The sequence below is a fragment of the Amphiprion ocellaris genome, chromosome 20, assembly GCF_022539595.1.
Source record: "Amphiprion ocellaris isolate individual 3 ecotype Okinawa chromosome 20, ASM2253959v1, whole genome shotgun sequence".
Taxonomy (NCBI): domain Eukaryota; kingdom Metazoa; phylum Chordata; class Actinopteri; family Pomacentridae; genus Amphiprion; species Amphiprion ocellaris.
The window spans coordinates 32,039,865-32,061,992 of record NC_072785.1 but is presented as its reverse complement, the minus strand read 5'-3'; the positions used below and the strand labels follow the sequence as shown (position 1 = coordinate 32,061,992).

General features: G+C 38.7%; 1 protein-coding gene across 1 annotated transcript in view; it reads right to left on the bottom strand.

Annotated features, from left to right (window-relative positions):
* Nucleotides 1–15,744: 15,744 nt before the first annotated feature.
* Nucleotides 15,745–22,128, bottom strand: part of scfd1 (sec1 family domain containing 1) — a 36,679-nt gene continuing 30,295 nt past the window's right edge. Inside the window, exons 22-25 of the mRNA XM_055006189.1 lie at nt 22,087–22,120; nt 20,953–21,018; nt 20,796–20,864; nt 15,745–15,900 (exon numbers count right to left, since the gene is read on the bottom strand). Of these exons, the coding sequence (XP_054862164.1) occupies nt 15,877–15,900; nt 20,796–20,864; nt 20,953–21,018; nt 22,087–22,120 (193 nt within the window). The 3' untranslated portion in view covers nt 15,745–15,876. The remainder of the gene's footprint in view (nt 15,901–20,795; nt 20,865–20,952; nt 21,019–22,086; nt 22,121–22,128) is intronic.

The following is a 22,128-nucleotide window of genomic DNA, read 5'->3' as shown; positions in this document are numbered from 1 at the left end:
TTTTGTTATTGCAGCTTTTCTAGACAAGGACTTTAATGAATAATTATCTTTATTGTTAAATATTTTCTGGATTAATCAATCAGCTGTTTGGTCTAAAATGTGGATCAGTTTCCTCAAATGTCTTGTTTTGTCCAAAGATCTTCAGTTTAGTGTCATAGAGGAAAGAAACCAGAAAATATTCACATTATAGATGCTAAAATTACAGAATTTAAACTGTTTTGTATTCAGAAACTTGCTAATCTCTGACAACTAATTTGCGCATTTCTACATACTGAAAATATTTCTATTACTTTTTGTGATTTACACTTGATTGATTACATTCACTGCTGGTTTGACTTATATTACCCCTTCCTATTGATCTTGTTAAACTTAATACTAGTGGTGGGACACGATGAAAAAAATTAATCTAATTAATTACATGATTTGTAATTAATTAATCACAATTAATTGCAGTTTTGTCAAATAGCAATATTTGAGACAATAATTGAAGTTTTTCAATTCAAATAAAATTGTGGTTGACAGTTGAATCAATGAATAGACATATACGTGTTTATAATTTAAAATTTATTTAAAAAAGGAAAATGGGACATATAGAAAAAAGTGATTTTGAGTACTTAAAGCCTGAATTTAGTTGTTTTTTCCACTGTATGGCACATAAAATCAGCATAAGTAGTTCAAGGAGCTTCAGAAAGTTGAAAATCCAGAGATTCATTCTGTTTTCATCTTTTCTGGGTCTGATAAATGGTGGAATTTTGATGCTTCTTTTTATAGGAATATCAATTTTTATTTATGTATTTTTTTCATAAACAAAAAGTTTATAATTAAGTTATTAAAAGAGATATTTTTGTTGTTTAGGTTATTCCTCCTCCAAGGAAGCAGAGCCTCAACAGAGTAAAAACTTAAACCACAAAAATGTTTCATTTCTATTTATCTGCATTTTTCATCTGTCTGCTACATTCACAGATTACTGCAAATCTAAGTGCAATTATAGCGATTTTATTCAACATTTTAAGACTTTCTGTAAACTCAAGCACTGTCTAGAAAAGTGGTCTGTTATGGGATGGCTACACCGTTAGCCGTTAGCATGACTCGTAGCTAACGTTAGCTCTGGTGCTAACAGCAACATGTTTTACATTGAGGTGATACCGTCGGCTTGAAGTGACGCAGTGATCAGAAAACTCTTTGTTGTACAATTTGTACACAACCAGGCTTTTATCCAAGCTGCCATCAGGAAGATTTTTAAAAGAAAACTTTCTGTCCAACAAGCTCAATGTCATCTTCCTTCACTGTTCACCAGTGCCTGACTTCCCTCAGTGCTTCCTGTGCTTCTTCTTCATGGCTACAAACAGACTTTAGGTTCATTACCGCCACCTACTGGGCTGGAGTGTTCATCAGAGTTACCAGAAATGAGGGAACTGAGGAGGGTGCAACTAATTGCATTATTACTTATTTTCGCTGCAATTAAATCATCAAAATTAACGCGTTAAAGTCCCAGCCCTACTTAATACTGTTTTACTGTTACGCACTAAAACATCAAGTCAAAAACCTTCGGGTTCTGATTTTAATTTAATAATTGACTAAATATCTGAACGCAATTTTTTAAATTTTGATGAGCATTTTTAAAACAGTTTTGACACAACGATCAGCTGGTTTACTACTGTTTCATATGACAATTGTTTTTATTAATTTTCTCCTGTGCAATCTGTAAAAACAGTGAAAAACGGTGTTTGTATTTTCACATATCCCAATGTGATGCCTTCAGATTCAATGTATTATCTGAAATATTCAGATTTAAGAAGCTGCAATCTGAGAATTTAAACCTTTTATGCTTTAAAAATCACTCAGGACAGTTGTAGATTAATGAGATAATTGGTTAACTGTTGCAGCTCGGGTAGTAGAGGGTCGTTTAACTTAGAATGTGGAAAATTAACTACAGAACAAAGCAGATTTTCAGAGCAGAGAGTTAATCCACTTTGTTCTGGAGTTAATTTTCTCTGAAACGTTGATGAAATAAATCCTGATCATGATTCATGTTAAAGATTGAGGCCCAAAACGAGACTAAAATAATCAACATTGAAGTTTTGTCTGTTGGCTCTGGTTATTGTAGAGTCGTGGGCGGAGCCTGTTGTCACCTGTTGCAGGTAACAGAGCAGGAATTCAGCCTGGCCGACTCCCAGCATGCCGATGGTAAGATGAGAAGGGCGAAGAAGCGTCTGAGGAGGAATTTAGCTGAAGAATGTAGACGAGAGGTTCAGGCCAAACAAGTCAAAGCAGATGTGAGTCCAGTTCAGGTTCAGGTTCTGCTGATGTCAGAACTCGTTCTGATTCTGATGGAAGCTTCAGTCTAAACAGGTCTCAGGATCAGCAGCATCTCAAAGTTTTCCTGCAGCTGTTGTGTAATGAAAGCAGACGTCTGTTATTTCAGAGCAGCGTGGATTCATCCGGCTGCTTCCTGCACCCAGAGGACCAGAATGAGCCGCCGTTATTAGAAACAGTCGCTCTTTAGAATATTCTGTATCCTCCACAACACAGATGAACCTCAGATGATCACCTGCAGGAGTTAAAGTGGATTCATGAGCTCACACAGTAGAAACAGAGAGAATTTCTAGTTCAAACTCTGTTTCTGGAAAAAGTTGCTGCTGTTGAATTTTCCAGCTTTTGGTTTTTGTTCCGCAAAAATTCAACTCCCTTTTCTTCCCTCTGGGAGCATTTTATAAATACAGAACCTTCAAATTTCATAAAGAAAAAGAGTAAAAACTGGACCTTGTTTTCAGGAGTCCTGTCAGCTGCTGGACAGAAAAAAGTCTCGGTTCAGATTTCAGCCAGATTTGAGGCGACGTGTTCATTTTTCCAGAGCAAGAAAAGCCCTCAGAGAGTACAGTCCTCCTCCAAGGCTGCTCAGTCGTTGGATCATTTCCGACGGACGAAATCTTGAAAAAATTTGTGTCAGAAATCACGGCTCCATTTAATATAGATGTTCCCACAAACACAATGACCTTGCGCTGAGTACAGGCGTGTGTTCTGCATGTGTACGTTATGTACGGATACCGTATCATGTGACCTAAATATGTAGCGGGTGGCGGGAATTGATGGGACTCAGAAACACCCCCACAATTTAATCAGTTGTTCCTTGGATCATTTCTGATGGATAAGTCCTGATAAGTCCTCAGTGGTGGATTTGTAGTAGGATCACAATCAAGTGATCATCAGCAGGCAGCTGATGTAGTGTTCACTTGTCATGGTTACATTGATGTTGTGTCACTGTCTCGCAATGATTCAGAAATCTTTAATAAATCCGTGGATCCAGACTATAAGCCTCATCACTGACTACATCTAATCACTTGGTCCTTGTGTCATTTCTGACCTTCCTTGAAAATTTCATCCAAATCCGTTACTATGTTTTTGAGTAACGTTGCTAACAGACAGACAGACAGACAGACGTATGCCGCATAGCTCCACCACGTTTTTCGGTGGAGTAACAAAGCATGGCCTCCATGCAAACACAGATCTCTCGTCATGCTTCATAGCAGACAAAGGAAAGTTGGTTTTAACATCTTACCAGCAGAAATTTACTGATTATCTGTGATGCTATCGCTAAGACGTTAGCTGTGACTCTTAGCCACCAGCAAACATTATCTGGAGCACCGCAACATCTTTCTAAAGCCAGATTAACTTTAACTTTGTGTTCTAACTGACAGAGAAACAACCTGCAGAAACAGAACAAGAAGCATCAACATCTCCACAAATCAGGACAACAGCTGCTTTCACAGTGGCAAATGCTATGCTAACGGCTAGTAGCTAAACTAGGAGGTAGTCACACATTAAAACTGAAACAGAAACAATAACTAATTCAAGATCTGGACCTTAGATTCATAAATTAGTGCTCAGATCTGTGAAGATTCAACAACACAATCACATGTGTAAAGTCGCTGTATTATTATTAGCATTAATGAACAAAAGCCATGAAAACTCAACATGATATAAAGTTTCTCCTCAGATTTTCTTCTGACAACATCTTTAAATTCACATTCAACCCTCTGAAATCTTTCTGGGTGTCTTCTGCTTCTGCTGCACTAAATTTTACCTCCACACTGACATACGGAGATGTATTCGACGGTAAACAAAGATAAACAAAGGTGCTACGGCTTGAATGTCAGCAGGAAACCACTCTAGGCCTTTACATGTGCAGTGCTGCTGATGACATGAAATGACCTCGTATATACCCTGGAATACAATGAAGCTGAAGCACGTCAGATAAGACATAAAGTATTATGGAATTAGCTGCATTTTATGTCATCTTCATTGTATTCTTCAAGTAATAAACCTTTATTTGTACCAAGCATCAAAATGAACCAGAAATTGAAGAAGACAAGGGTGGTCTAATAAGTTTTTCCATGACTGCATATACAAATGAACCGGGATTCATGCTTTTATGAAAAAAAAAACAAAAACTGAACATTACCTTCACCTGGATTCTTGGATTTTTTGTTGCAATACTTCAGGTGACCACTAGGACAAATAATAGACTGTATGCTATGATAGGTGACTCTTTCTTGAGATGAACCAACAACAAACAGTATTTTTTGGGACAAATTTAGTTTCAAAAAGTTCTGCTGATGTGCAGAAGCTAACAGAATCTCACCTCCAAGTTTAATAAGTTGAACCATCACAGCAGGAGGAGAGTTAGCTGTAGTTATTATTAGCTTAAAGGATGTTAGCTGTGTTTTCATGGACTGACGTGATGTTTTTACCTTTACGTAACCTGCTCAGGCTTCATAATGGAGATTCTGAGCAGATGTTCAGCTTCTTTGTGAATCTGTTATCAGATGGGCATCCAGAGCAGGAATGTGATCTGTGTCCAGACACTGATCTCCCACCGAGCTGCTGCCTGAAGCTGAAAAACAAGAAGAGACGGGAAAAAAACACCTCCAAAGTGAGAAAGGAAGTCATCTGGTCAGAGAGTATTCTGGTTTATCCTCAGACATTCATGCTGCATCTAGAATTGTCATCTTTTACAGTCACGCAGCTCCATATCATCACACTCCCACCTCCGTTCTTCACTGTCAGGACTATGCATCCACTGTGGTAGATGATATAGAATGTCCTTGTACGTCTTCTTTGTTGTGGTTCTGCATGTTTTTATGGTAATTTTGTGCTTTTTTGTTGTCGTTTTGCATTTTACTTCATCCACAGACATTCATGGGTTCATGCTGCATGTCATCAGCACCTTCTGACCTCATGCAGCTCCATATCATCACACTCCCACCTCCGTTCTTCACTGTCAGGACTCTGCATCCACTGTGGTAGTCCTGGTCAGGTTCTCACCAAACATCTGGACTCCATCTGAACTCATTGATCTTCATCTGACCAAAGAATGTTCTCCAACATCCATCAGGCTTCTTCTCAGGTTCTTCAGCAAACTTTCATCTGGAAGTTTAGTTCTGAGCAGCAACCAGGTTTAGTTCTGGTCCTCTGTCCATAGAGGTTGATGTTCTGAAGGTTCCTTCACACTGTCTGAGCTTCACACTAACTCTGGTTTCCATTGAGAACCCCTGAACCAAGTCTGAAGCAGCTGATGTCTGTTTTTACAGCTGGATGGAGAAAGTAGTTCACTGTCTGTGGAGTCATTTTAGGAGCTCTGATTAGTGGTACTATGACTCCTTCTAGACCTCCTGATTAGTGGAACTATGACTCCTTCTAGACCTCCTCATTAGTGGTACTATGACTCCTTTTATACCTCCTGATTAGTGGTACTATGACTCCTTCTATACCTCCTGATTAGTGGTACTATGACTCCTTATAGACCTCCTGATTAGTGGTACTATGACTCCTTCTAGACCTCCTGATTAGTGGTACTATGACTCCTTCTAGACCTCCTGATTAGTGGTACTATGACTCCTTATAGACCTCCTGATTAGTGGTACTATGACTCCTTCTATACCTCCTGATTAGTGGTACTATGACTCCTTATAGACCTCCTGATTAGTGGTACTATGACTCCTTATAGACCTCCTGATTAGTGGTACTATCACTCCTTCTATACCTCCTGATTAGTGGTACTATGACTCCTTCTATACCTCCTGATTAGTGGTACTATGACTCCTTATAGACCTCCTGATCAGTGGTACTATGACTCCTTCTAGACCTCCTGATTACTGCTGACTGTGCTTCACTGGTTTCTAGTTGCTCACTGGTCTTCCTGGATCCTTTTCCAACTTTCTTTTCCATGTGGAGCCATGATGCAGACATAGATAGTCCCAGTCCATAGGTCCAGAACTGAGAAGGTTCTGATGTTCTCAGCTCAGTTTAGAACCATGCTCATGCATCTAGGCTAATTTTGGACAATTTTTTTAGGGTCGTTTCAGACAACTTTTAGTAACTTGGGCAAATTTCAGAAATTTGGGACAAATTTTTTGTCCTTTCTGACAAATTTTGAGTCACTTTGGATCAACTTTGAGTTATTCTCGATATTTTAAAATAGTGTTGGACAGATTTTGAATCAGCTTTGATAAATTTTAAGGTATTTTACACAAAGTTTGAGTCATTTTGGACATTCTGGTGTTGTGGAGCCATGATGCAGACATAGACACAGTCTACAGGTCCATTTTAGAACCAAACTCTACTGCTAAGTTTCTACATTGGGGCCTGAACTTTCAAGAATTTGTTTTTGTTGTTCATCAGTGAAATATTTTGCTCTAATTCAGAAATGAAGCAGTTATTTAAAGGTGACATGATTTCAAACCAAGTGATACCTAAGGGTTTACTCACAACTATATGTGTGCGACTGATAATTACAGGAATTCTGATGCGTGTTTGAACACAACAGCCATTTTTTTCCAACATATTTGTGCAATTAAGACGCTTTACTGAGTCTGATTTGAGTATTTGCTGAGGAAATCTGACAGAAAAATTAGGAGTTTGGGATGAAAAAGCAAAAATGTGCTCAAGGACTCAACATCTACATGAATTCAACACTTTTCAACAGTCAAGTAACAAATGTCCTTGAATGCAACAGCAGAGAACTTTCAGAGCTGCATCATCACAACATGATGATTCAGACTCCAAAGAAAAACAGACTAAAGTTTAGTTTTCTTACATAAAAAGTCGTCTACAAACAGTTGGACCGTCGTCCTCCTCCATTAGTACGAAATGCTCCAAATAACTTTCACCTGATTTAAAGACCGAGCTCCAGTTTCCACCTGAGACAACGCTTTCAGCAAGTAAAAGAGCTGCAGACACCTGATCCATATGAGTCGGAGTCCAACGAGAACAATCAGCTCTTTGTCCAGACCTCCATCTCATCTCCGTCCTGTAAAGACAGATTCAAGCGTTTACAACTTCAAATAAAACATCTGATGGTCGGCTGAGGTCAGAACAGGGAGGCGACAGCAGCCAATCAGATCTGCAGGACAAAAGACAGGGATCAATGATCTGTGATGGATGATATCAGCTGACCTGACCTGAAGACATTCATGAAACGCCGCGTTAATGTGAACTGAACAGGGAACATCGTGGGAAGTTTTATTTTCTTTCAAAATGTCTGACCTGACAGCAAGTATCCTGTATAAAATGAGCACAAAAAGACAAAGAAGTGAGCACAAAAGGACAAAAATGAACATAAAAAAGAAAAAAAACAAGGTAAAAAGGATATAAAGCGAGCAAATCAAGTTAGAAAATGAGAACAAAACAACAAAATGCTGAGGACAAACATAAAACATGAACAAAGAAAAACAATGTGTAGAGACACAATGACCGCACAAAGAAAACAATAAGCACAAAAGAATAAATGCGCTAAAAAGTGATCACAAACAGAAAAACTGAGCAAAAAAAGAAAAAAAACTAACAATCAGAGACACCCCCTGAATTCGGTCTTCTCCCATCAGAGGAGCACCATGAGCTCCAGACTCCTGTCACTGAGACGATGAACAACTCTTTAGTCCTGCATGTCATCAGGCTGTATAATGCAGCCATTCCAGGAAGGAGCAGGAGAGGAGCGCTGGAGATGTCCTCAGCATTGTTTTGCTGTGTCTTCATAACTTGCACATTTCGGTGTTGTATTAATTATTTATTTATTGCATTTTTTAAAATGTGTACTCTATCTTTTATCCTTGTTCTGTGTCTGTGTGGATGTGAGCAACAGACTGCTGCAATTTCCCTCGGGATTAATAAAGTAACTTGATCTTGATCTTAAAAAGGATAGAAAGTGAGCAAATAGTTAGAAAATGAGCACAAAAGAATAAAAAATGGACGAAAAACAATAAAATTAACCTAAAAAAGATAAAAAGCAAGCAAAACTGAAAACAAAAGGCCAAAATCTGAGGACAAACATGAAATATGAACTGAAAAAGCTAAAAAAAAAAAAAAAAAGTGATCAAAACAGTAAAAAAAAAAAAAAATTGCATAAAGACCAAAAAGTAAAACATGAGCACAAAAACATTTTTAAAAATTTGTACAAAAGATGAAGCAAGATGGAAAGTAAGCACAAAAACTGAAAAAGCGAATAGAAAAAACGACCACAAAATACAAAAAAAATGAGCACAAGACAACAAGCACAGAAATGATAAAAATTCTACAAAAAGATGAAGTATAAAGCTGCAGTTCCTCTGATGTCCACTAGGTGACTGAGAGTACTGGAGTAAATAGGAAAACACTAAAAACAGTAAAATGAAGCAGAAATACTGCAGAAACATGATGAATGAGGATAATCAGCTGCTGGCTGTAATGACGCCTGCAGCCTGAAGGCGGCGCTGCTGAGACTTCACTCCATTAATCTGCTCTCACCCTGAGAAGACCTCTTTTTACCTAATGGCCGGACCTTAATTGAATGTGAGCGCCAGCAGCATTAACGCAGCTTTAAAGAGCTCTTAACGAGTTCTCCGGTGGACGTTCAGCTCTAACAGGCTGGACTAAGATCATTACCGTCGCTTTCTGGAAGCTTCCTCAGACCCCAGATAAAAACTGAACTCCCACGTCAACGGCAGCTGCTGACAGTCACGAGGAAAACCCGGATAATGATTAAACCGAGTGTGGAGGTGTAAGAGAGCTTAGCATGCGTTCATATGTGTGTTAAACCTGCAGGTATTCACGCTGTTGTCAGGTTTTAGGTTCCAGAGCGACATGATAATCCATGCTTCTGTTTTTGCTCAGTTTTTGGTCTCCACCGGCTGCTGAGATCAATACCTGGTTTAACCGCTACATGCGAAAACAGCACTATGACAGAGAAATAAAACAGTAAAGCTGCAGTCAGAGAGCTAAACAACAAGCTGAGAGTCTCTATAAAGTTCTGTGAAAACAAGTAGAGCTATTGAACATTAAACACTTTTAACATATCTTTGTTGGTTCTTGTAGCATTGGCTGCAGGAGATGTGTAAAATTCAGGGACGGTTTCACAAAAATATGCTACACTGGTCTAAAATTTGCTCTTAAAATAGCATAATGCAAATATAATAATTTTAAATGGACAATTCAATGGACATAAGGTGCAGCAAATTAATGGCAACTTATGCTAACGTGCTGTTAATCTGAAAATATCATATTCTCAGAGTAACAGCACGTTAGCCTCCGTTAGCATCCAGCTAATTAAGGCTAAAAGCTGCTATAAACCAATCATTGCTAGCGATGCAACAGAAGAACAAACCTGTCACCACAGAAACAAGATTTAAAACTGCACTAGTCTCTAAAATATATAGATTTATCTGGAGCTAATAATCTAAATCAGCTTTATACGTTTATCTTTAATGCACCATTAACATCTATTTTAAAGTTCTGAACCACAGCTTTAGGTTTATTCTTTTATTGTGTTTACTTCTTGTTCAGTTATAATGTCACAATTTCCTTTAAAATGTCATCCTTGCTGGAGTAAATGGCCTGAGCAGTTTGACATTGTTTTTACTTAAGTATAAAAGTCTTAATTTCCCCAGAATTCACAACATCTTAAAAGAGTTGAGAGCTTCACAGCAGATAAATGTGGACGACTAAACCAAAGCCTGACGGTTCTCCTCCTCCTCATTATTTCAGCTCCGAGGTCAATAAGTCAACAAAACAGAGTCGACATCAGCGACACCGAGCTCAGATTAACTCTGTGTGTGAGGCGGGTGGTCCGAGCAGCAGAAATAATAAAAACAGAAGCACGTGGAGCTTCACGCTGAGCCCAACTCGAGGCTGGAAGTCGTGGATCTGTCACGTTTCCATCGGGGTTCTTTCTTCTTCAGTAAAACGGAACAAATGATTTGTATTCAAGATGTTTCTGTTTGGTTTTGTTCTGGTCTGGAGGAGCTTAATCTGGAGGGGATTAATTAGCTCCTTATTAGTGGTGGAACTTAAGTATATTTACTCAAACACCACAGAACCAGAGATAATATCTAATTATTCAACATGTTACTATGTATTTATTTATACATAAATATTCAGTTCTAAGTCAGATTACAGCGACGGCAGAAACTTTCAATTTGAGAAAAAAAGTGCTTGAAATTTTAAGGCTTGTAGTGAAACTGTGAAATATATTTAAATCCCTCAATCCTACTTTTATGCTTTTAAATTGTCATTATAAATTACTGGTTTTATACAAAACCTATAAAACTATTAAAATTTGGTAAAGGATGGCAGCAAACTGTCTACAAATAAAAATAGTTTTATTTGTGTGAACATTTATCTTTATTTGGATAAATTTAAATATAAGATCTAAAAGTAAGTTAATCAAAATCTATTCAAATAAAACAGTGAATTAATGAACTTATTTTTCTGTACTTTTGTTTACTTTTAAATAAATGTTGTATACTTTTATTCTTTTCCTTTATTTTTATGTAATCTTTTAATTTTATGTGGCTTTTATTATTTTTTTGTATTTTTTGTGTTGTTAAATTTTATGCATTGGCTTTCAGTTTAATTTTATATGGCTTTTACAATTATTTTCATGCATTTTCAAGTGTTATCTTTTAAGCATTTTTTTGTTAATTTAAGTTTATTTTTATGTGTTGTCGTTTTTTTTCATTTTCTTTCACAAATTTTATTTTTTTAAGGGGTTGTCCTAATTTAATTTTATGTACTTAGTTTATTACTGTATTTTTCTGTTGTCTTTTAATTTGATTTTCAAAAAAAGTAATTTTATTGTGTTTTCTTTGTCCTTACATTTTAGTATTAGTTTAAAATTTGATAATATTTTGTATTTTCAGGTTTTGTCTTTTTTTATTTGCTGATATTTCTAATCGATCTTTATTTTAATTTTTTATTGTTTATTTTTCTGAACTTGTAATTATTATTAGTGTGTTTATACCAGGTTTTCAGTTTAATTATGTATAGTTTTTAAATATTTTCATGGATTTCCAAGTGTTGTCTAAGTTAATGTTATCTCGTCTGTATATTTTATGTTTTGGTTTTTGTTTTGTTTTTTGTATTTTTTTAACTAATTTTATTTTTTGGGAGGGTTCTTAGTTTAATTTTATGTGGCTCATTTATTACTATATTTTGTGTTATCTTTCCATTTTAAAAAAAAATATTTATTTCACCTCCATTGGCTCCCCATTTCACACCGCATCCAGTACAAACTGCTTCTCCTCACCTTCAAGTCCATCCATAATCTTGCCCCCTCTTACCTTACCGATTTGCTCCTCCCCTACACCCCCCCAGGAATCTCCGCTCCTCCCACACAAACCTCCTTTCCATCCCGCACAGGACCAGCCGGCGACATTGGGGGGACAGAGCCTTCGCCATTGCCGCCCCCACACTCTGGAACTCACTCCCCCATGCCCTCCGTGACTGCACCAACCTCACCACATTTAAATCCCTTTTAAAGACTCACCTTTTTAGATCTGCTTTCTTTAAGTGATTCTGTATTTTATCTTGAACTTGTTTTACTATCTACTGATTTTAATTAACTGTTTTGTTTTATCTTATTGTATTTTATGTACAGCGTCTTTGAGCTTTTGGAAAAGCGCTTTATAAATAAAATTTATTATTATTATTATTATTATTATTATTATTATTATTATTATTTTTCATGTTTTTTCCTTAGTTTTTTTTTAGCATTAATTCGTTTTTTAAAAATTTGACAATATTCAGTATTTTCATGTTTTGTTTTTTATTTGCTGATATTTCTAATCTAACTTTATTTTACTCTTTTATCAGTTTTTTTCTGAGCATCTGGAATCATGTCAAAGCTGCATTTTTTTGGAAATCAGTGACAATTTTAAGGAGGTGATTAATTTTGGATGTGTTATTTTTTTTTATTTAGTAAAAATGTATGAAGAAAGAACATTTAAATCTAAATCTGACATTGGGACGAGTCATTTGGGTTTAATTTTACATTACACTGTGAGAACCTTCGTTGATCCCGGTTCTGATTCTGGTTCTGAGCCCGTTCAACGTCCCTCCAGCCCTCAGCCTGGTCCTCACAAAGATAGCCAAACAGCGGCAGATTAAAATGCCTCGCTGACATAATCCTGAGCTCTTTGTTTCTGGTTCTGGCCGATCGTGGAGCTGTACCACATGGTGCTGCTCCTCTGAGTCCAAAACCTCCGACTGCAGCGAAAACACCGTTAATTACTGCAGAAAAACCTCAGAATAACACCAAACATGGAGACAAAGCAGCAAAACTTTCCCTTTTTCATTCAATAAGTTCATCTCATTGAAACTAAGAACAGAAAACATTTAGAACCAGATAAATAAACATTAAAGGTGTCAGAAGTTTAAAAAACATCAAATCATAACATTTTAAATCTTCAAGTTTGTAGTTACTGCATTGAAAAGACGTCAAGTCATTTATTTAGTTCTGTTTTTCCCACCAAAACATTCTAAAACATCAAATTTACTCATTAAAACTAAATTAATCACAAAGTTCATTCAGTTATTTGACTTTTTTAGATCATTATCTTCTAGTCTGAAGCATCTAATGTAGATTTTTGAACAGACACAGCATCAAATGTAAGTTTTTTAAATAATAACACTAAAACCAATTACAGTCAGTAAAAAATTCAAATAATTAACATTTTAAAGGTGCAGAGCATCTGAAAAAACTTCTGACAAAATTAAAAAATGATAATAAAAACTGAAATAAACAACTCAGTCAGTTAATGGACTGTTTTTCTTGATTTCTTACTGATTCTTCAGTCTGAAGCTTCTTTTACTTAATTTTTTTTATTTCAGGCTTAAATTTAACTCTTTTCAAATAATAAATGAAGATATAAAAACAATTAGAGCTGCTAAAACTTCAGATAACAAAGTTTTAATGTCTTAAAGGTGCAAAGCGTCTGAAAAAAGTTCTGCCAAAGTTGATAAAATGAAAGTTTAACCTTCAAAACATAAATAACCAAAAGATTCAATTATGCACACTATTATCATCTATTGTGAAGCATCTTAACATTAATTTCTGACGTTTTATAACCGATATGAAGCTACGCAGGCTTAAATTGAACGATTTAAATCATAAATGAATACATAAAGTTTTAAAAGTGCAGAGTGTATGAAAAAAGTTCTGCCAAAGTTGATAAAATGAGAATTTAACCTTCAAAACATAAATAACCACCAAACTCGCTCAGTTATTAGACTGATTCTCTCTGATCCATCAGTCTGAAGCATCTTTTACTGGAATTTCTGATATTTTATTGCTGATATGAAGCTGCATAAACTTAAATCTAACTTCATTTTTCAATACATTTTTTGGTTTCCATGTTTTTTTTGAAGATAACTTTCAAAAAAACTTATCAAGTCGGATTGTTTTGCTTGAAATTAGTACATTTAACTGAATATCTAGTGTCGTTTCCAGCAGTTTCTGCAGTCAGATCTCTCAGTATTTGGACAGTTTTCATAATTTCCTGTGAATACATCTGAACTGAATTGACCCTGGTGTGACTGAAGTGCTGACTTTCAGCTTTAATTTAGGAGATTTAACTCAAATATTACATAAAGTGTTTTTACGGGGTCCCTGAGCTAACAAGACGTCTGAGCGACGAAAAGCTTCTTCCAGGTGTTTCCTCATTATTCCAGGACAACTTGAGGAGGTCAAAGATCTGGATTTAGTTTCAGGAGTTCATCTGTTCATGAGAACTCTCAAAGAGGCATCGATGGAAATTGTAGAGGCTGGAAGACAAAACAAAGACACCAGAGAGACGCCAGAGGAATTCATGGAGAAACAGATGATTAAAAACAATCCATTAACGAGAAGAGCAACACCAAAAAAGACGTCAAGATCCAGAAGAACGACACCAAAAAAGACGTCAAGATCCAGAAGAGCGACACCAAAAAAGACGTCAAGATCCAGAACGACACCAAAAAAGACGTCAAGATCCAAAGAGCGACACCAAAAAAGACGTCAAGATCCAGAAGAACGACACCAAAAAAGACGTCAAGATCCAGAAGAACAACACCTAAAAAGATGTTAAGATCCAAAAGAGCGACACCAAAAAAAACCCATCAAGATCTAGAAGAGCTACACCAAAAAGCCCAAAAAACCCTGGAATTCAATTCTTGAGTCAGTTTGGACATTTTTCACAACTTTGCTGAAGTTTAAATTAACTTCAGTCATTTAGAATAAACTTTAAACCATTTTGAAGTAATTTCAAGCAATTGTGGGCAGTTTTCAAGTGATTTTGGACAATTCTTTAGTCAGTTTGGACATTGTTTGCTATTTTGGTAGAGATTCAAATCATTTTGGACAATTTCAGATGGAGAGGAAAGTAAACTTTTTTCTACCATTGGTAACGTCTCTCAATTTGACCAGATTTTGATTTATTGTGGGGACATGTTGAAGGTACTATGAGCAGAATTTGAGTAAACTTGGATGCTTTTTGAATAAATGTGGACAAATTTTCCTCATTTTGGACAGATTTTGAATAAATTCAGACATTTTGAGATTTTTATGTTAGTTTGGACAAGTTTCAAATCATTTTAAATAAATATTTTCTAGTGTTGGTAAAACCTGTGAGACTAACCCTAAAATAACCCAAAAATTGTTAAGAAGGACCCAAAAATGGTTATTTTGAACAGTTTGAGACTTTTGGGACAATTTCAAGTCATTCTGGACAAATCGTCAAACAGTTTGGATAAGTTTCAAATCATTTTCCATATTTTCAACCTACTGGATGAATCAAATAAATGCAGCATGGCTCAGAAACAGTGAACAGAGGAGCAGGTTGTTAGAGATACAGTCAGCATGGTGAAACACACAGCTGATGAGCAAAGACTCAAAACTGGACAAAAAATGTCCAAAATTACTCAAAAATGGTCATTTTGAACAAATTTCTAACAATTCTGACTCAAGTTTTGAGCCATTTTGGACAATTTTCTGTCGTCTCTTTCTTCACAGTTGTTTTGTTTCCATAGAGGTGCAAGAAAAATGAGAGAAACTTCTGCTTGAATGGTTAAACCTGAAAGTCTGCACTTCAGTCATATCTAGACTTCTTCATTTTTAAAAGCCAAAAATGTGGAAACTGTCTAAATAGTTACAGACTGAATTTAACTGAAGATCTACGCTGAAGAAGAAGTTAAACTTCTGGATGAGGAATGAATCTCAGAGTTCAGACTTTAGTTTTGGTTGATGTATGGAAACAAACGCAACAGAAACACTGCAGGAAGAGAAAGAAACAAGTTAAACTTTGCTAAAAAAAAAAAAAAACGACCAGAAAGCTTTTAAAATCCAAAACCAGAAGAGAAAAACTGGAGTTCAGTAGATAAAAGAAGCTCTTACCTCCACAGTTCCTGTTGACTTTAGGTTCCTGAAATGTGGGTAAATAAAGCCAGACGGAGACGAAGGTGAGTCGAGAGTTTTATTAGAGCTGAGAGAAAGAAACAGGAAGTTACAGAGAAAACAGGAAGTTTAGTCGATAAAAAACAAAGTGGAATAAAGAGGTCAGAGATGAGAAGATTCACAGGTCAGAGTCCAGGTCACTTCTGGCCGAGCTGAGAGAGCTGTGGACGAGAACCAAGACAGGTGGGTCAGAAACAGGTGATAAACAGGTGATAAACAGAACATACAACAGGTGATAAACAGGTAATAAACAGAACATACAACAGGTGATAAACAGGTAATAAACAGAACATACAACAGGTGATAAACAGGTAATAAACAGAACATAAAACAGGTGATAAACAGGTGATAAATAGGTAATAAACAGGTAATGAACAGGTGATAAACAGGTGATAAACATGATGGTGGACAGGTTAAAGGTAGCAGGTTAAAGGCAGCAGGTGGACAGGTTAAAGGTATCAGGTTAAAGGTAGCAGGTGGACAAGTTAAAGGTAGCAGGAGGACAGGTTAAAGGTAGCAGGTGGACAGGTTAAAGGCTGCAGGTGGACAGGTTAAAGGTAGCAGGTGGACAGGTTAAAGGCTGCAGGTGGACAGGTTAAAGGTAGCAGGTTAAAAGTAGCAGGTGGACAGGTTAAAGGTAGCAGGTAAAAGGTAGCAGGTGGACAGGTTAAAGGTAGCAGGTGGACAGGTTAAAGGTAGCAGGTGGACAGGTTAAAGGCATCAGGTTAAAGGTAGCAGGTGGACAGGTTAAAGGTAGCAGGTGGACAGGTTAAAGGTAGCAGGTGGACAGGTTAAAGGCTGCAGGTGGACAGGTTAAAGGTAGCAGGTTAAAAGTAGCAGGTGGACAGGTTAAAGGTAGCAGGTAAAAGGTAGCAGGTGGACAGGTTAAAGGTAGCAGGTGGACAGGTTAAAGGTAGCAGGTGGACAGGTTAAAGGCTGCAGGTGGACAGGTTAAAGGTATCAGGTTAAAGGTAGCAGGTGGACAGGTTAAAGGTAGCAGGTAAAAGGTAGCAGGCGGACAGGTTAAAGGTAGCAGGTGGACAAGTTAAAGGTAGCAGGTGGACAGGTTAAAGGTATCAGGTTAAAGGTAGCAGGTGGACAGGTTAAAGGTAGCAGGTGGACAGGTTAAAGGCTGCAGGTGGACAGGTTAAAGGTAGCAGGTGGACAAGTTAAAGGTAGCAGGTGGACAGGTTAAAGGTAGCAGGTGGACAAGTTAAAGGTAGCAGGTGGACAAGTTAAAGGTAGCAGGTGGACAGGTTAAAGGCTGCAGGTGGACAGGTTAAAGGTAGCAGGTGGACAAGTTAAAGGTAGCAGGTGGACAGGTTAAAGGTAGCAGGTGGACAGGTTAAAGGCTGCAGGTGGACAGGTTAAAGGTAGCAGGTGGACAGGTTAAAGGTAGCAGGTGGACAGGTTAAAGGTAGCAGGTGGACAGGTTAAAGGTAGCAGGTGGACAGGTTAAAGGTAGCAGGTGGACAGGTTAAAGGTAGCAGGTGGACAAGTTAAAGGTAGCAGGTGGACAGGTTAAAGGTAGCAGGTGGACAGGTTAAAGGCTGCAGGTGGACAAGTTAAAGGCTGCAGTTGGACAGGTTAAAGGTAGCAGGTGGACAGGTTAAAGGCAGCAGGTGGACAGGTTAAAGGTAGCAGGTGGACAGGTTAAAGGCTGCAGGTGGACAGGTTAAAGGTAGCAGGTGGACAGGTTAAAGGCTGCAGGTGGAGAAGTTAAAGGTATCAGGTGGACAGGTTAAAGGTAGCAGGTGGACAGGTTAAAGGCTGCAGGTGGACAGGTTAAAGGTAGCAGGTGGACAGGTTAAAGGCTGCAGGTGGACAAGTTAAAGGTATCAGGTTAAAAGTAGCAGGTGGACAGGTTAAAGGTATCAGGTTAAAGGTAGCAGGTGGACAGGTAAAAGGTAGCAGGTGGACAGGTTAAAGGTATCAGGTAAAAGGTAGCAGGTGGACAGGTTAAAGGCTGCAGGTGGACAGGTTAAAGGTAGCAGGTGGACAAGTTAAAGGCTGCAGGTGGACAGGTTAAAGGTAGCAGGTGGACAGGTTAAAGGCAGCAGGTGGACAGGTTAAAGGCTGCAGGTGGACAGGTTAAAGGTAGCAGGTGGACAAGTTAAAGGTAGCAGGTGGACAGGTTAAAGGTAGCAGGTGGACAGGTTAAAGGCTGCAGGTGGACAGGTTAAAGGTAGCAGGTGGACAGGTTAAAGGCTGCAGGTGGACAGGTTAAAGGCTGCAGGTGGACAGGTTAAAGGTATCAGGTTAAAAGTAGCAGGTGGACAGGTTAAAGGTATCAGGTTAAAGGTAGCAGGTGGACAGGTAAAAGGTAGCAGGTGGACAGGTTAAAGGTATCAGGTAAAAGGTAGCAGGTGGACAGGTTAAAGGCTGCAGGTGGACAGGTTAAAGGTATCAGGTTAAAGGCAGCAGGTGGACAGGTTAAAGGCTGCAGGTGGACAGGTTAAAGGTAGCAGGTGGACAGGTTAAAGGTAGCAGGTGGACAGGTTAAAGGTAGCAGGTTAAAGGTAGCAGGTGGACAGGTTAAAGGTAGCAGGTGGACAGGTTAAAGGTAGCAGGTTAAAGGCAGCAGGTGGACAGGTAAAAGGTAGCAGGTGGACAGGTTAAAGGTAGCAGGTTAAAGGTAGCAGGTGGACAGGTTAAAGGTAGCAGGTGGACAGGTTAAAGGTATCAGGTTAAAGGCAGCAGGTGGACAGGTTAAAGGCTGCAGGTGGACAGGATAAAGGTAGCAGGTGGACAGGTTAAAGGTAGCAGGTGGACAGGTTAAAGGCTGCAGGTGGACAGGTTAAAGGTAGCAGGTTAAAAGTAGCAGGTGGACAGGTTAAAGGTAGCAGGTAAAAGGTAGCAGGTGGACAGGTTAAAGGTAGCAGGTGGACAGGTTAAAGGTAGCAGGTGGACAGGTTAAAGGCTGCAGGTGGACAGGTTAAAGGTATCAGGTTAAAGGTAGCAGGTGGACAGGTTAAAGGTAGCAGGTAAAAGGTAGCAGGCGGACAGGTTAAAGGTAGCAGGTGGACAAGTTAAAGGTAGCAGGTGGACAGGTTAAAGGTATCAGGTTAAAGGTAGCAGGTGGACAGGTTAAAGGTAGCAGGTGGACAGGTTAAAGGCTGCAGGTGGACAGGTTAAAGGTAGCAGGTGGACAAGTTAAAGGTAGCAGGTGGACAGGTTAAAGGTAGCAGGTGGACAAGTTAAAGGTAGCAGGTGGACAAGTTAAAGGTAGCAGGTGGACAGGTTAAAGGCTGCAGGTGGACAGGTTAAAGGTAGCAGGTGGACAAGTTAAAGGTAGCAGGTGGACAGGTTAAAGGTAGCAGGTGGACAGGTTAAAGGCTGCAGGTGGACAGGTTAAAGGTAGCAGGTGGACAGGTTAAAGGTAGCAGGTGGACAGGTTAAAGGTAGCAGGTGGACAGGTTAAAGGTAGCAGGTGGACAAGTTAAAGGTAGCAGGTGGACAAGTTAAAGGTAGCAGGTGGACAAGTTAAAGGTAGCAGGTGGACAGGTTAAAGGCTGCAGGTGGACAAGTTAAAGGCTGCAGTTGGACAGGTTAAAGGTAGCAGGTGGACAGGTTAAAGGCAGCAGGTGGACAGGTTAAAGGCTGCAGGTGGACAGGTTAAAGGTAGCAGGTGGACAGGTTAAAGGCTGCAGGTGGACAGGTTAAAGGTAGCAGGTGGACAAGTTAAAGGTAGCAGGTGGACAGGTTAAAGGTAGCAGGTGGACAGGTTAAAGGCTGCAGGTGGACAGGTTAAAGGTAGCAGGTGGACAGGTTAAAGGCTGCAGGTGGACAGGTTAAAGGTAGCAGGTGGACAGGTTAAAGGCTGCAGGTGGACAAGTTAAAGGTATCAGGTTAAAAGTAGCAGGTGGACAGGTTAAAGGTATCAGGTTAAAGGTAGCAGGTGGACAGGTAAAAGGTAGCAGGTGGACAGGTTAAAGGTATCAGGTAAAAGGTAGCAGGTGGACAGGTTAAAGGCTGCAGGTGGACAGGTTAAAGGTAGCAGGTGGACAAGTTAAAGGCTGCAGGTGGACAGGTTAAAGGTAGCAGGTGGACAGGTTAAAGGCAGCAGGTGGACAGGTTAAAGGCTGCAGGTGGACAGGTTAAAGGTAGCAGGTGGACAAGTTAAAGGTAGCAGGTGGACAGGTTAAAGGTAGCAGGTGGACAGGTTAAAGGCTGCAGGTGGACAGGTTAAAGGTAGCAGGTGGACAGGTTAAAGGCTGCAGGTGGACAGGTTAAAGGCTGCAGGTGGACAGCTTAAAGGTATCAGGTTAAAAGTAGCAGGTGGACAGGTTAAAGGTATCAGGTTAAAGGTAGCAGGTGGACAGGTAAAAGGTAGCAGGTGGACAGGTTAAAGGTATCAGGTAAAAGGTAGCAGGTGGACAGGTTAAAGGCTGCAGGTGGACAGGTTAAAGGTATCAGGTTAAAGGCAGCAGGTGGACAGGTTAAAGGCTGCAGGTGGACAGGTTAAAGGTAGCAGGTGGACAGGTTAAAGGTAGCAGGTGGACAGGTTAAAGGTAGCAGGTTAAAGGTAGCAGGTGGACAGGTTAAAGGTAGCAGGTGGACAGGTTAAAGGTAGCAGGTTAAAGGCAGCAGGTGGACAGGTAAAAGGTAGCAGGTGGACAGGTTAAAGGTAGCAGGTTAAAGGTAGCAGGTGGACAGGTTAAAGGTAGCAGGTGGACAGGTTAAAGGTATCAGGTTAAAGGCAGCAGGTGGACAGGTTAAAGGCTGCAGGTGGACAGGTTAAAGGTAGCAGGTGGACAGGTTAAAGGTAGCAGGTGGACAGGTTAAAGGTAGCAGGTGGACAAGTTAAAGGTAGCAGGTGGACAGGTTAAAGGTAGCAGGTGGACAGGTTAAAGGTAGCAGGTGGACAGGTTAAAGGTAGCAGGTGGACAGGTTAAAGGTAGCAGGTGGACAGGTTAAAGGTATCAGGTTAAAGGCAGCAGGTGGACAGGTTAAAGGTAGCAGGTTAAAAGTAGCAGGTGGACAGGTAAAAGGTAGCAGGTGGACAGGTAAAAGGTAGCAGGTGGACAGGTAAAAGGTAGCAGGTAAGTTGTCTGACCTGTTTGATGAACTGAGCAGCGTTGAAAAGTTCACTGCATCCGTAAATGACCTTCTTTCCCTGTTTGGACTGAAAACACACAAACAAGAAGTAACTGAGTACATTTACTGTAGTACAAATACCACTTAATGGTACTTTTACTTCAGTACTGCAGTACCTTTGTGTAATCCACCAGGTTCTGGTACTCGATGTAGTTTCCTCCTCCGACCACGAACACAATGGCCTGAAACACAAAACATTAAAATCTGTTCAATAATTTGATTTTAGAAGTTTTTATTTTGTCTTGATTTTAGCACATATTTCTGTTGATGTCTGTTAAATATTTTTGACAGATTTAATTTTTATGATCTTGAACAGTTTTGGTCTCATTCTTTACGAAGTTCGTCATTTTTGACCATTTCTGAGTAATTTAGGATAGAATTTGGGTCTTTCTCATTAAATCTGAAGTCTTTAGAACTATTTTTAAATGATGCTTGTGAACATGCTAAAGCAAATTTAAACAGATTTCTGTGATTCTGGACAAATTTTGAGTGATTTTAGACATATTTTAACTATTTTTGGACAGTTTCTGAGTCATTTTGGACAAATTGTAATTTTTTTACATTTTTTGAGCCATTCTCTAGAAGGTTCGACATCTTTTAGTAATTTTTAATACATTTCTGAGTCATTCAGGATAAAATCTGGTTCTCTCTCATTAAATTTTGAGTCTATAGAACTATTTTTAAATGATGTTTGTGAACATGCTGGACTAGTGTTTGCCATTTTTCACCATTTTGAGTTTTTCTGGATGAATTGTAACTTATTCTAGACGACTTTGAAGTCACTGTGGAACATTGTTGAGTCATTTCAGAAATGTTTTTTGAGTCACTGTGGACGTATCTCAAGTCATTTTTGATAAGTTTAAAGCAATTTTGAACAAATTTCTGTGATTCTGGAGAAATTTTTAATGAATTTTTGAATAAAAAACTAATTTAAAAAAGGAAAAATGACTTTATTAATACATTTTCTGTCAAAGAATGATAAACTAATTGATTAACTGTTTGATATTTTGTTTTCTAACTGGTGTTTGTGCATCTTTCTCAGTGCCATCCTGGAATAAATGTTAGTTTTGTGTGTCTGTTTCAGGTGATTCTAGATGTGTGAGGATTAATAAGGTCTGAATGTTAGTGAAGACAGTCAGATGAAGCTTCAGTTTTCTGTTTTCTCCTCAGACTGCAGCAGACTTTCTGCATCATTTCCTGTTTCCTGGATTTCCTTTAAACTCTGTTTGAATCTAATCAATCAAACTCACCTCCTGAAACGGGTTTTTGTTCCTGGGAATGGAGCTGAGAAA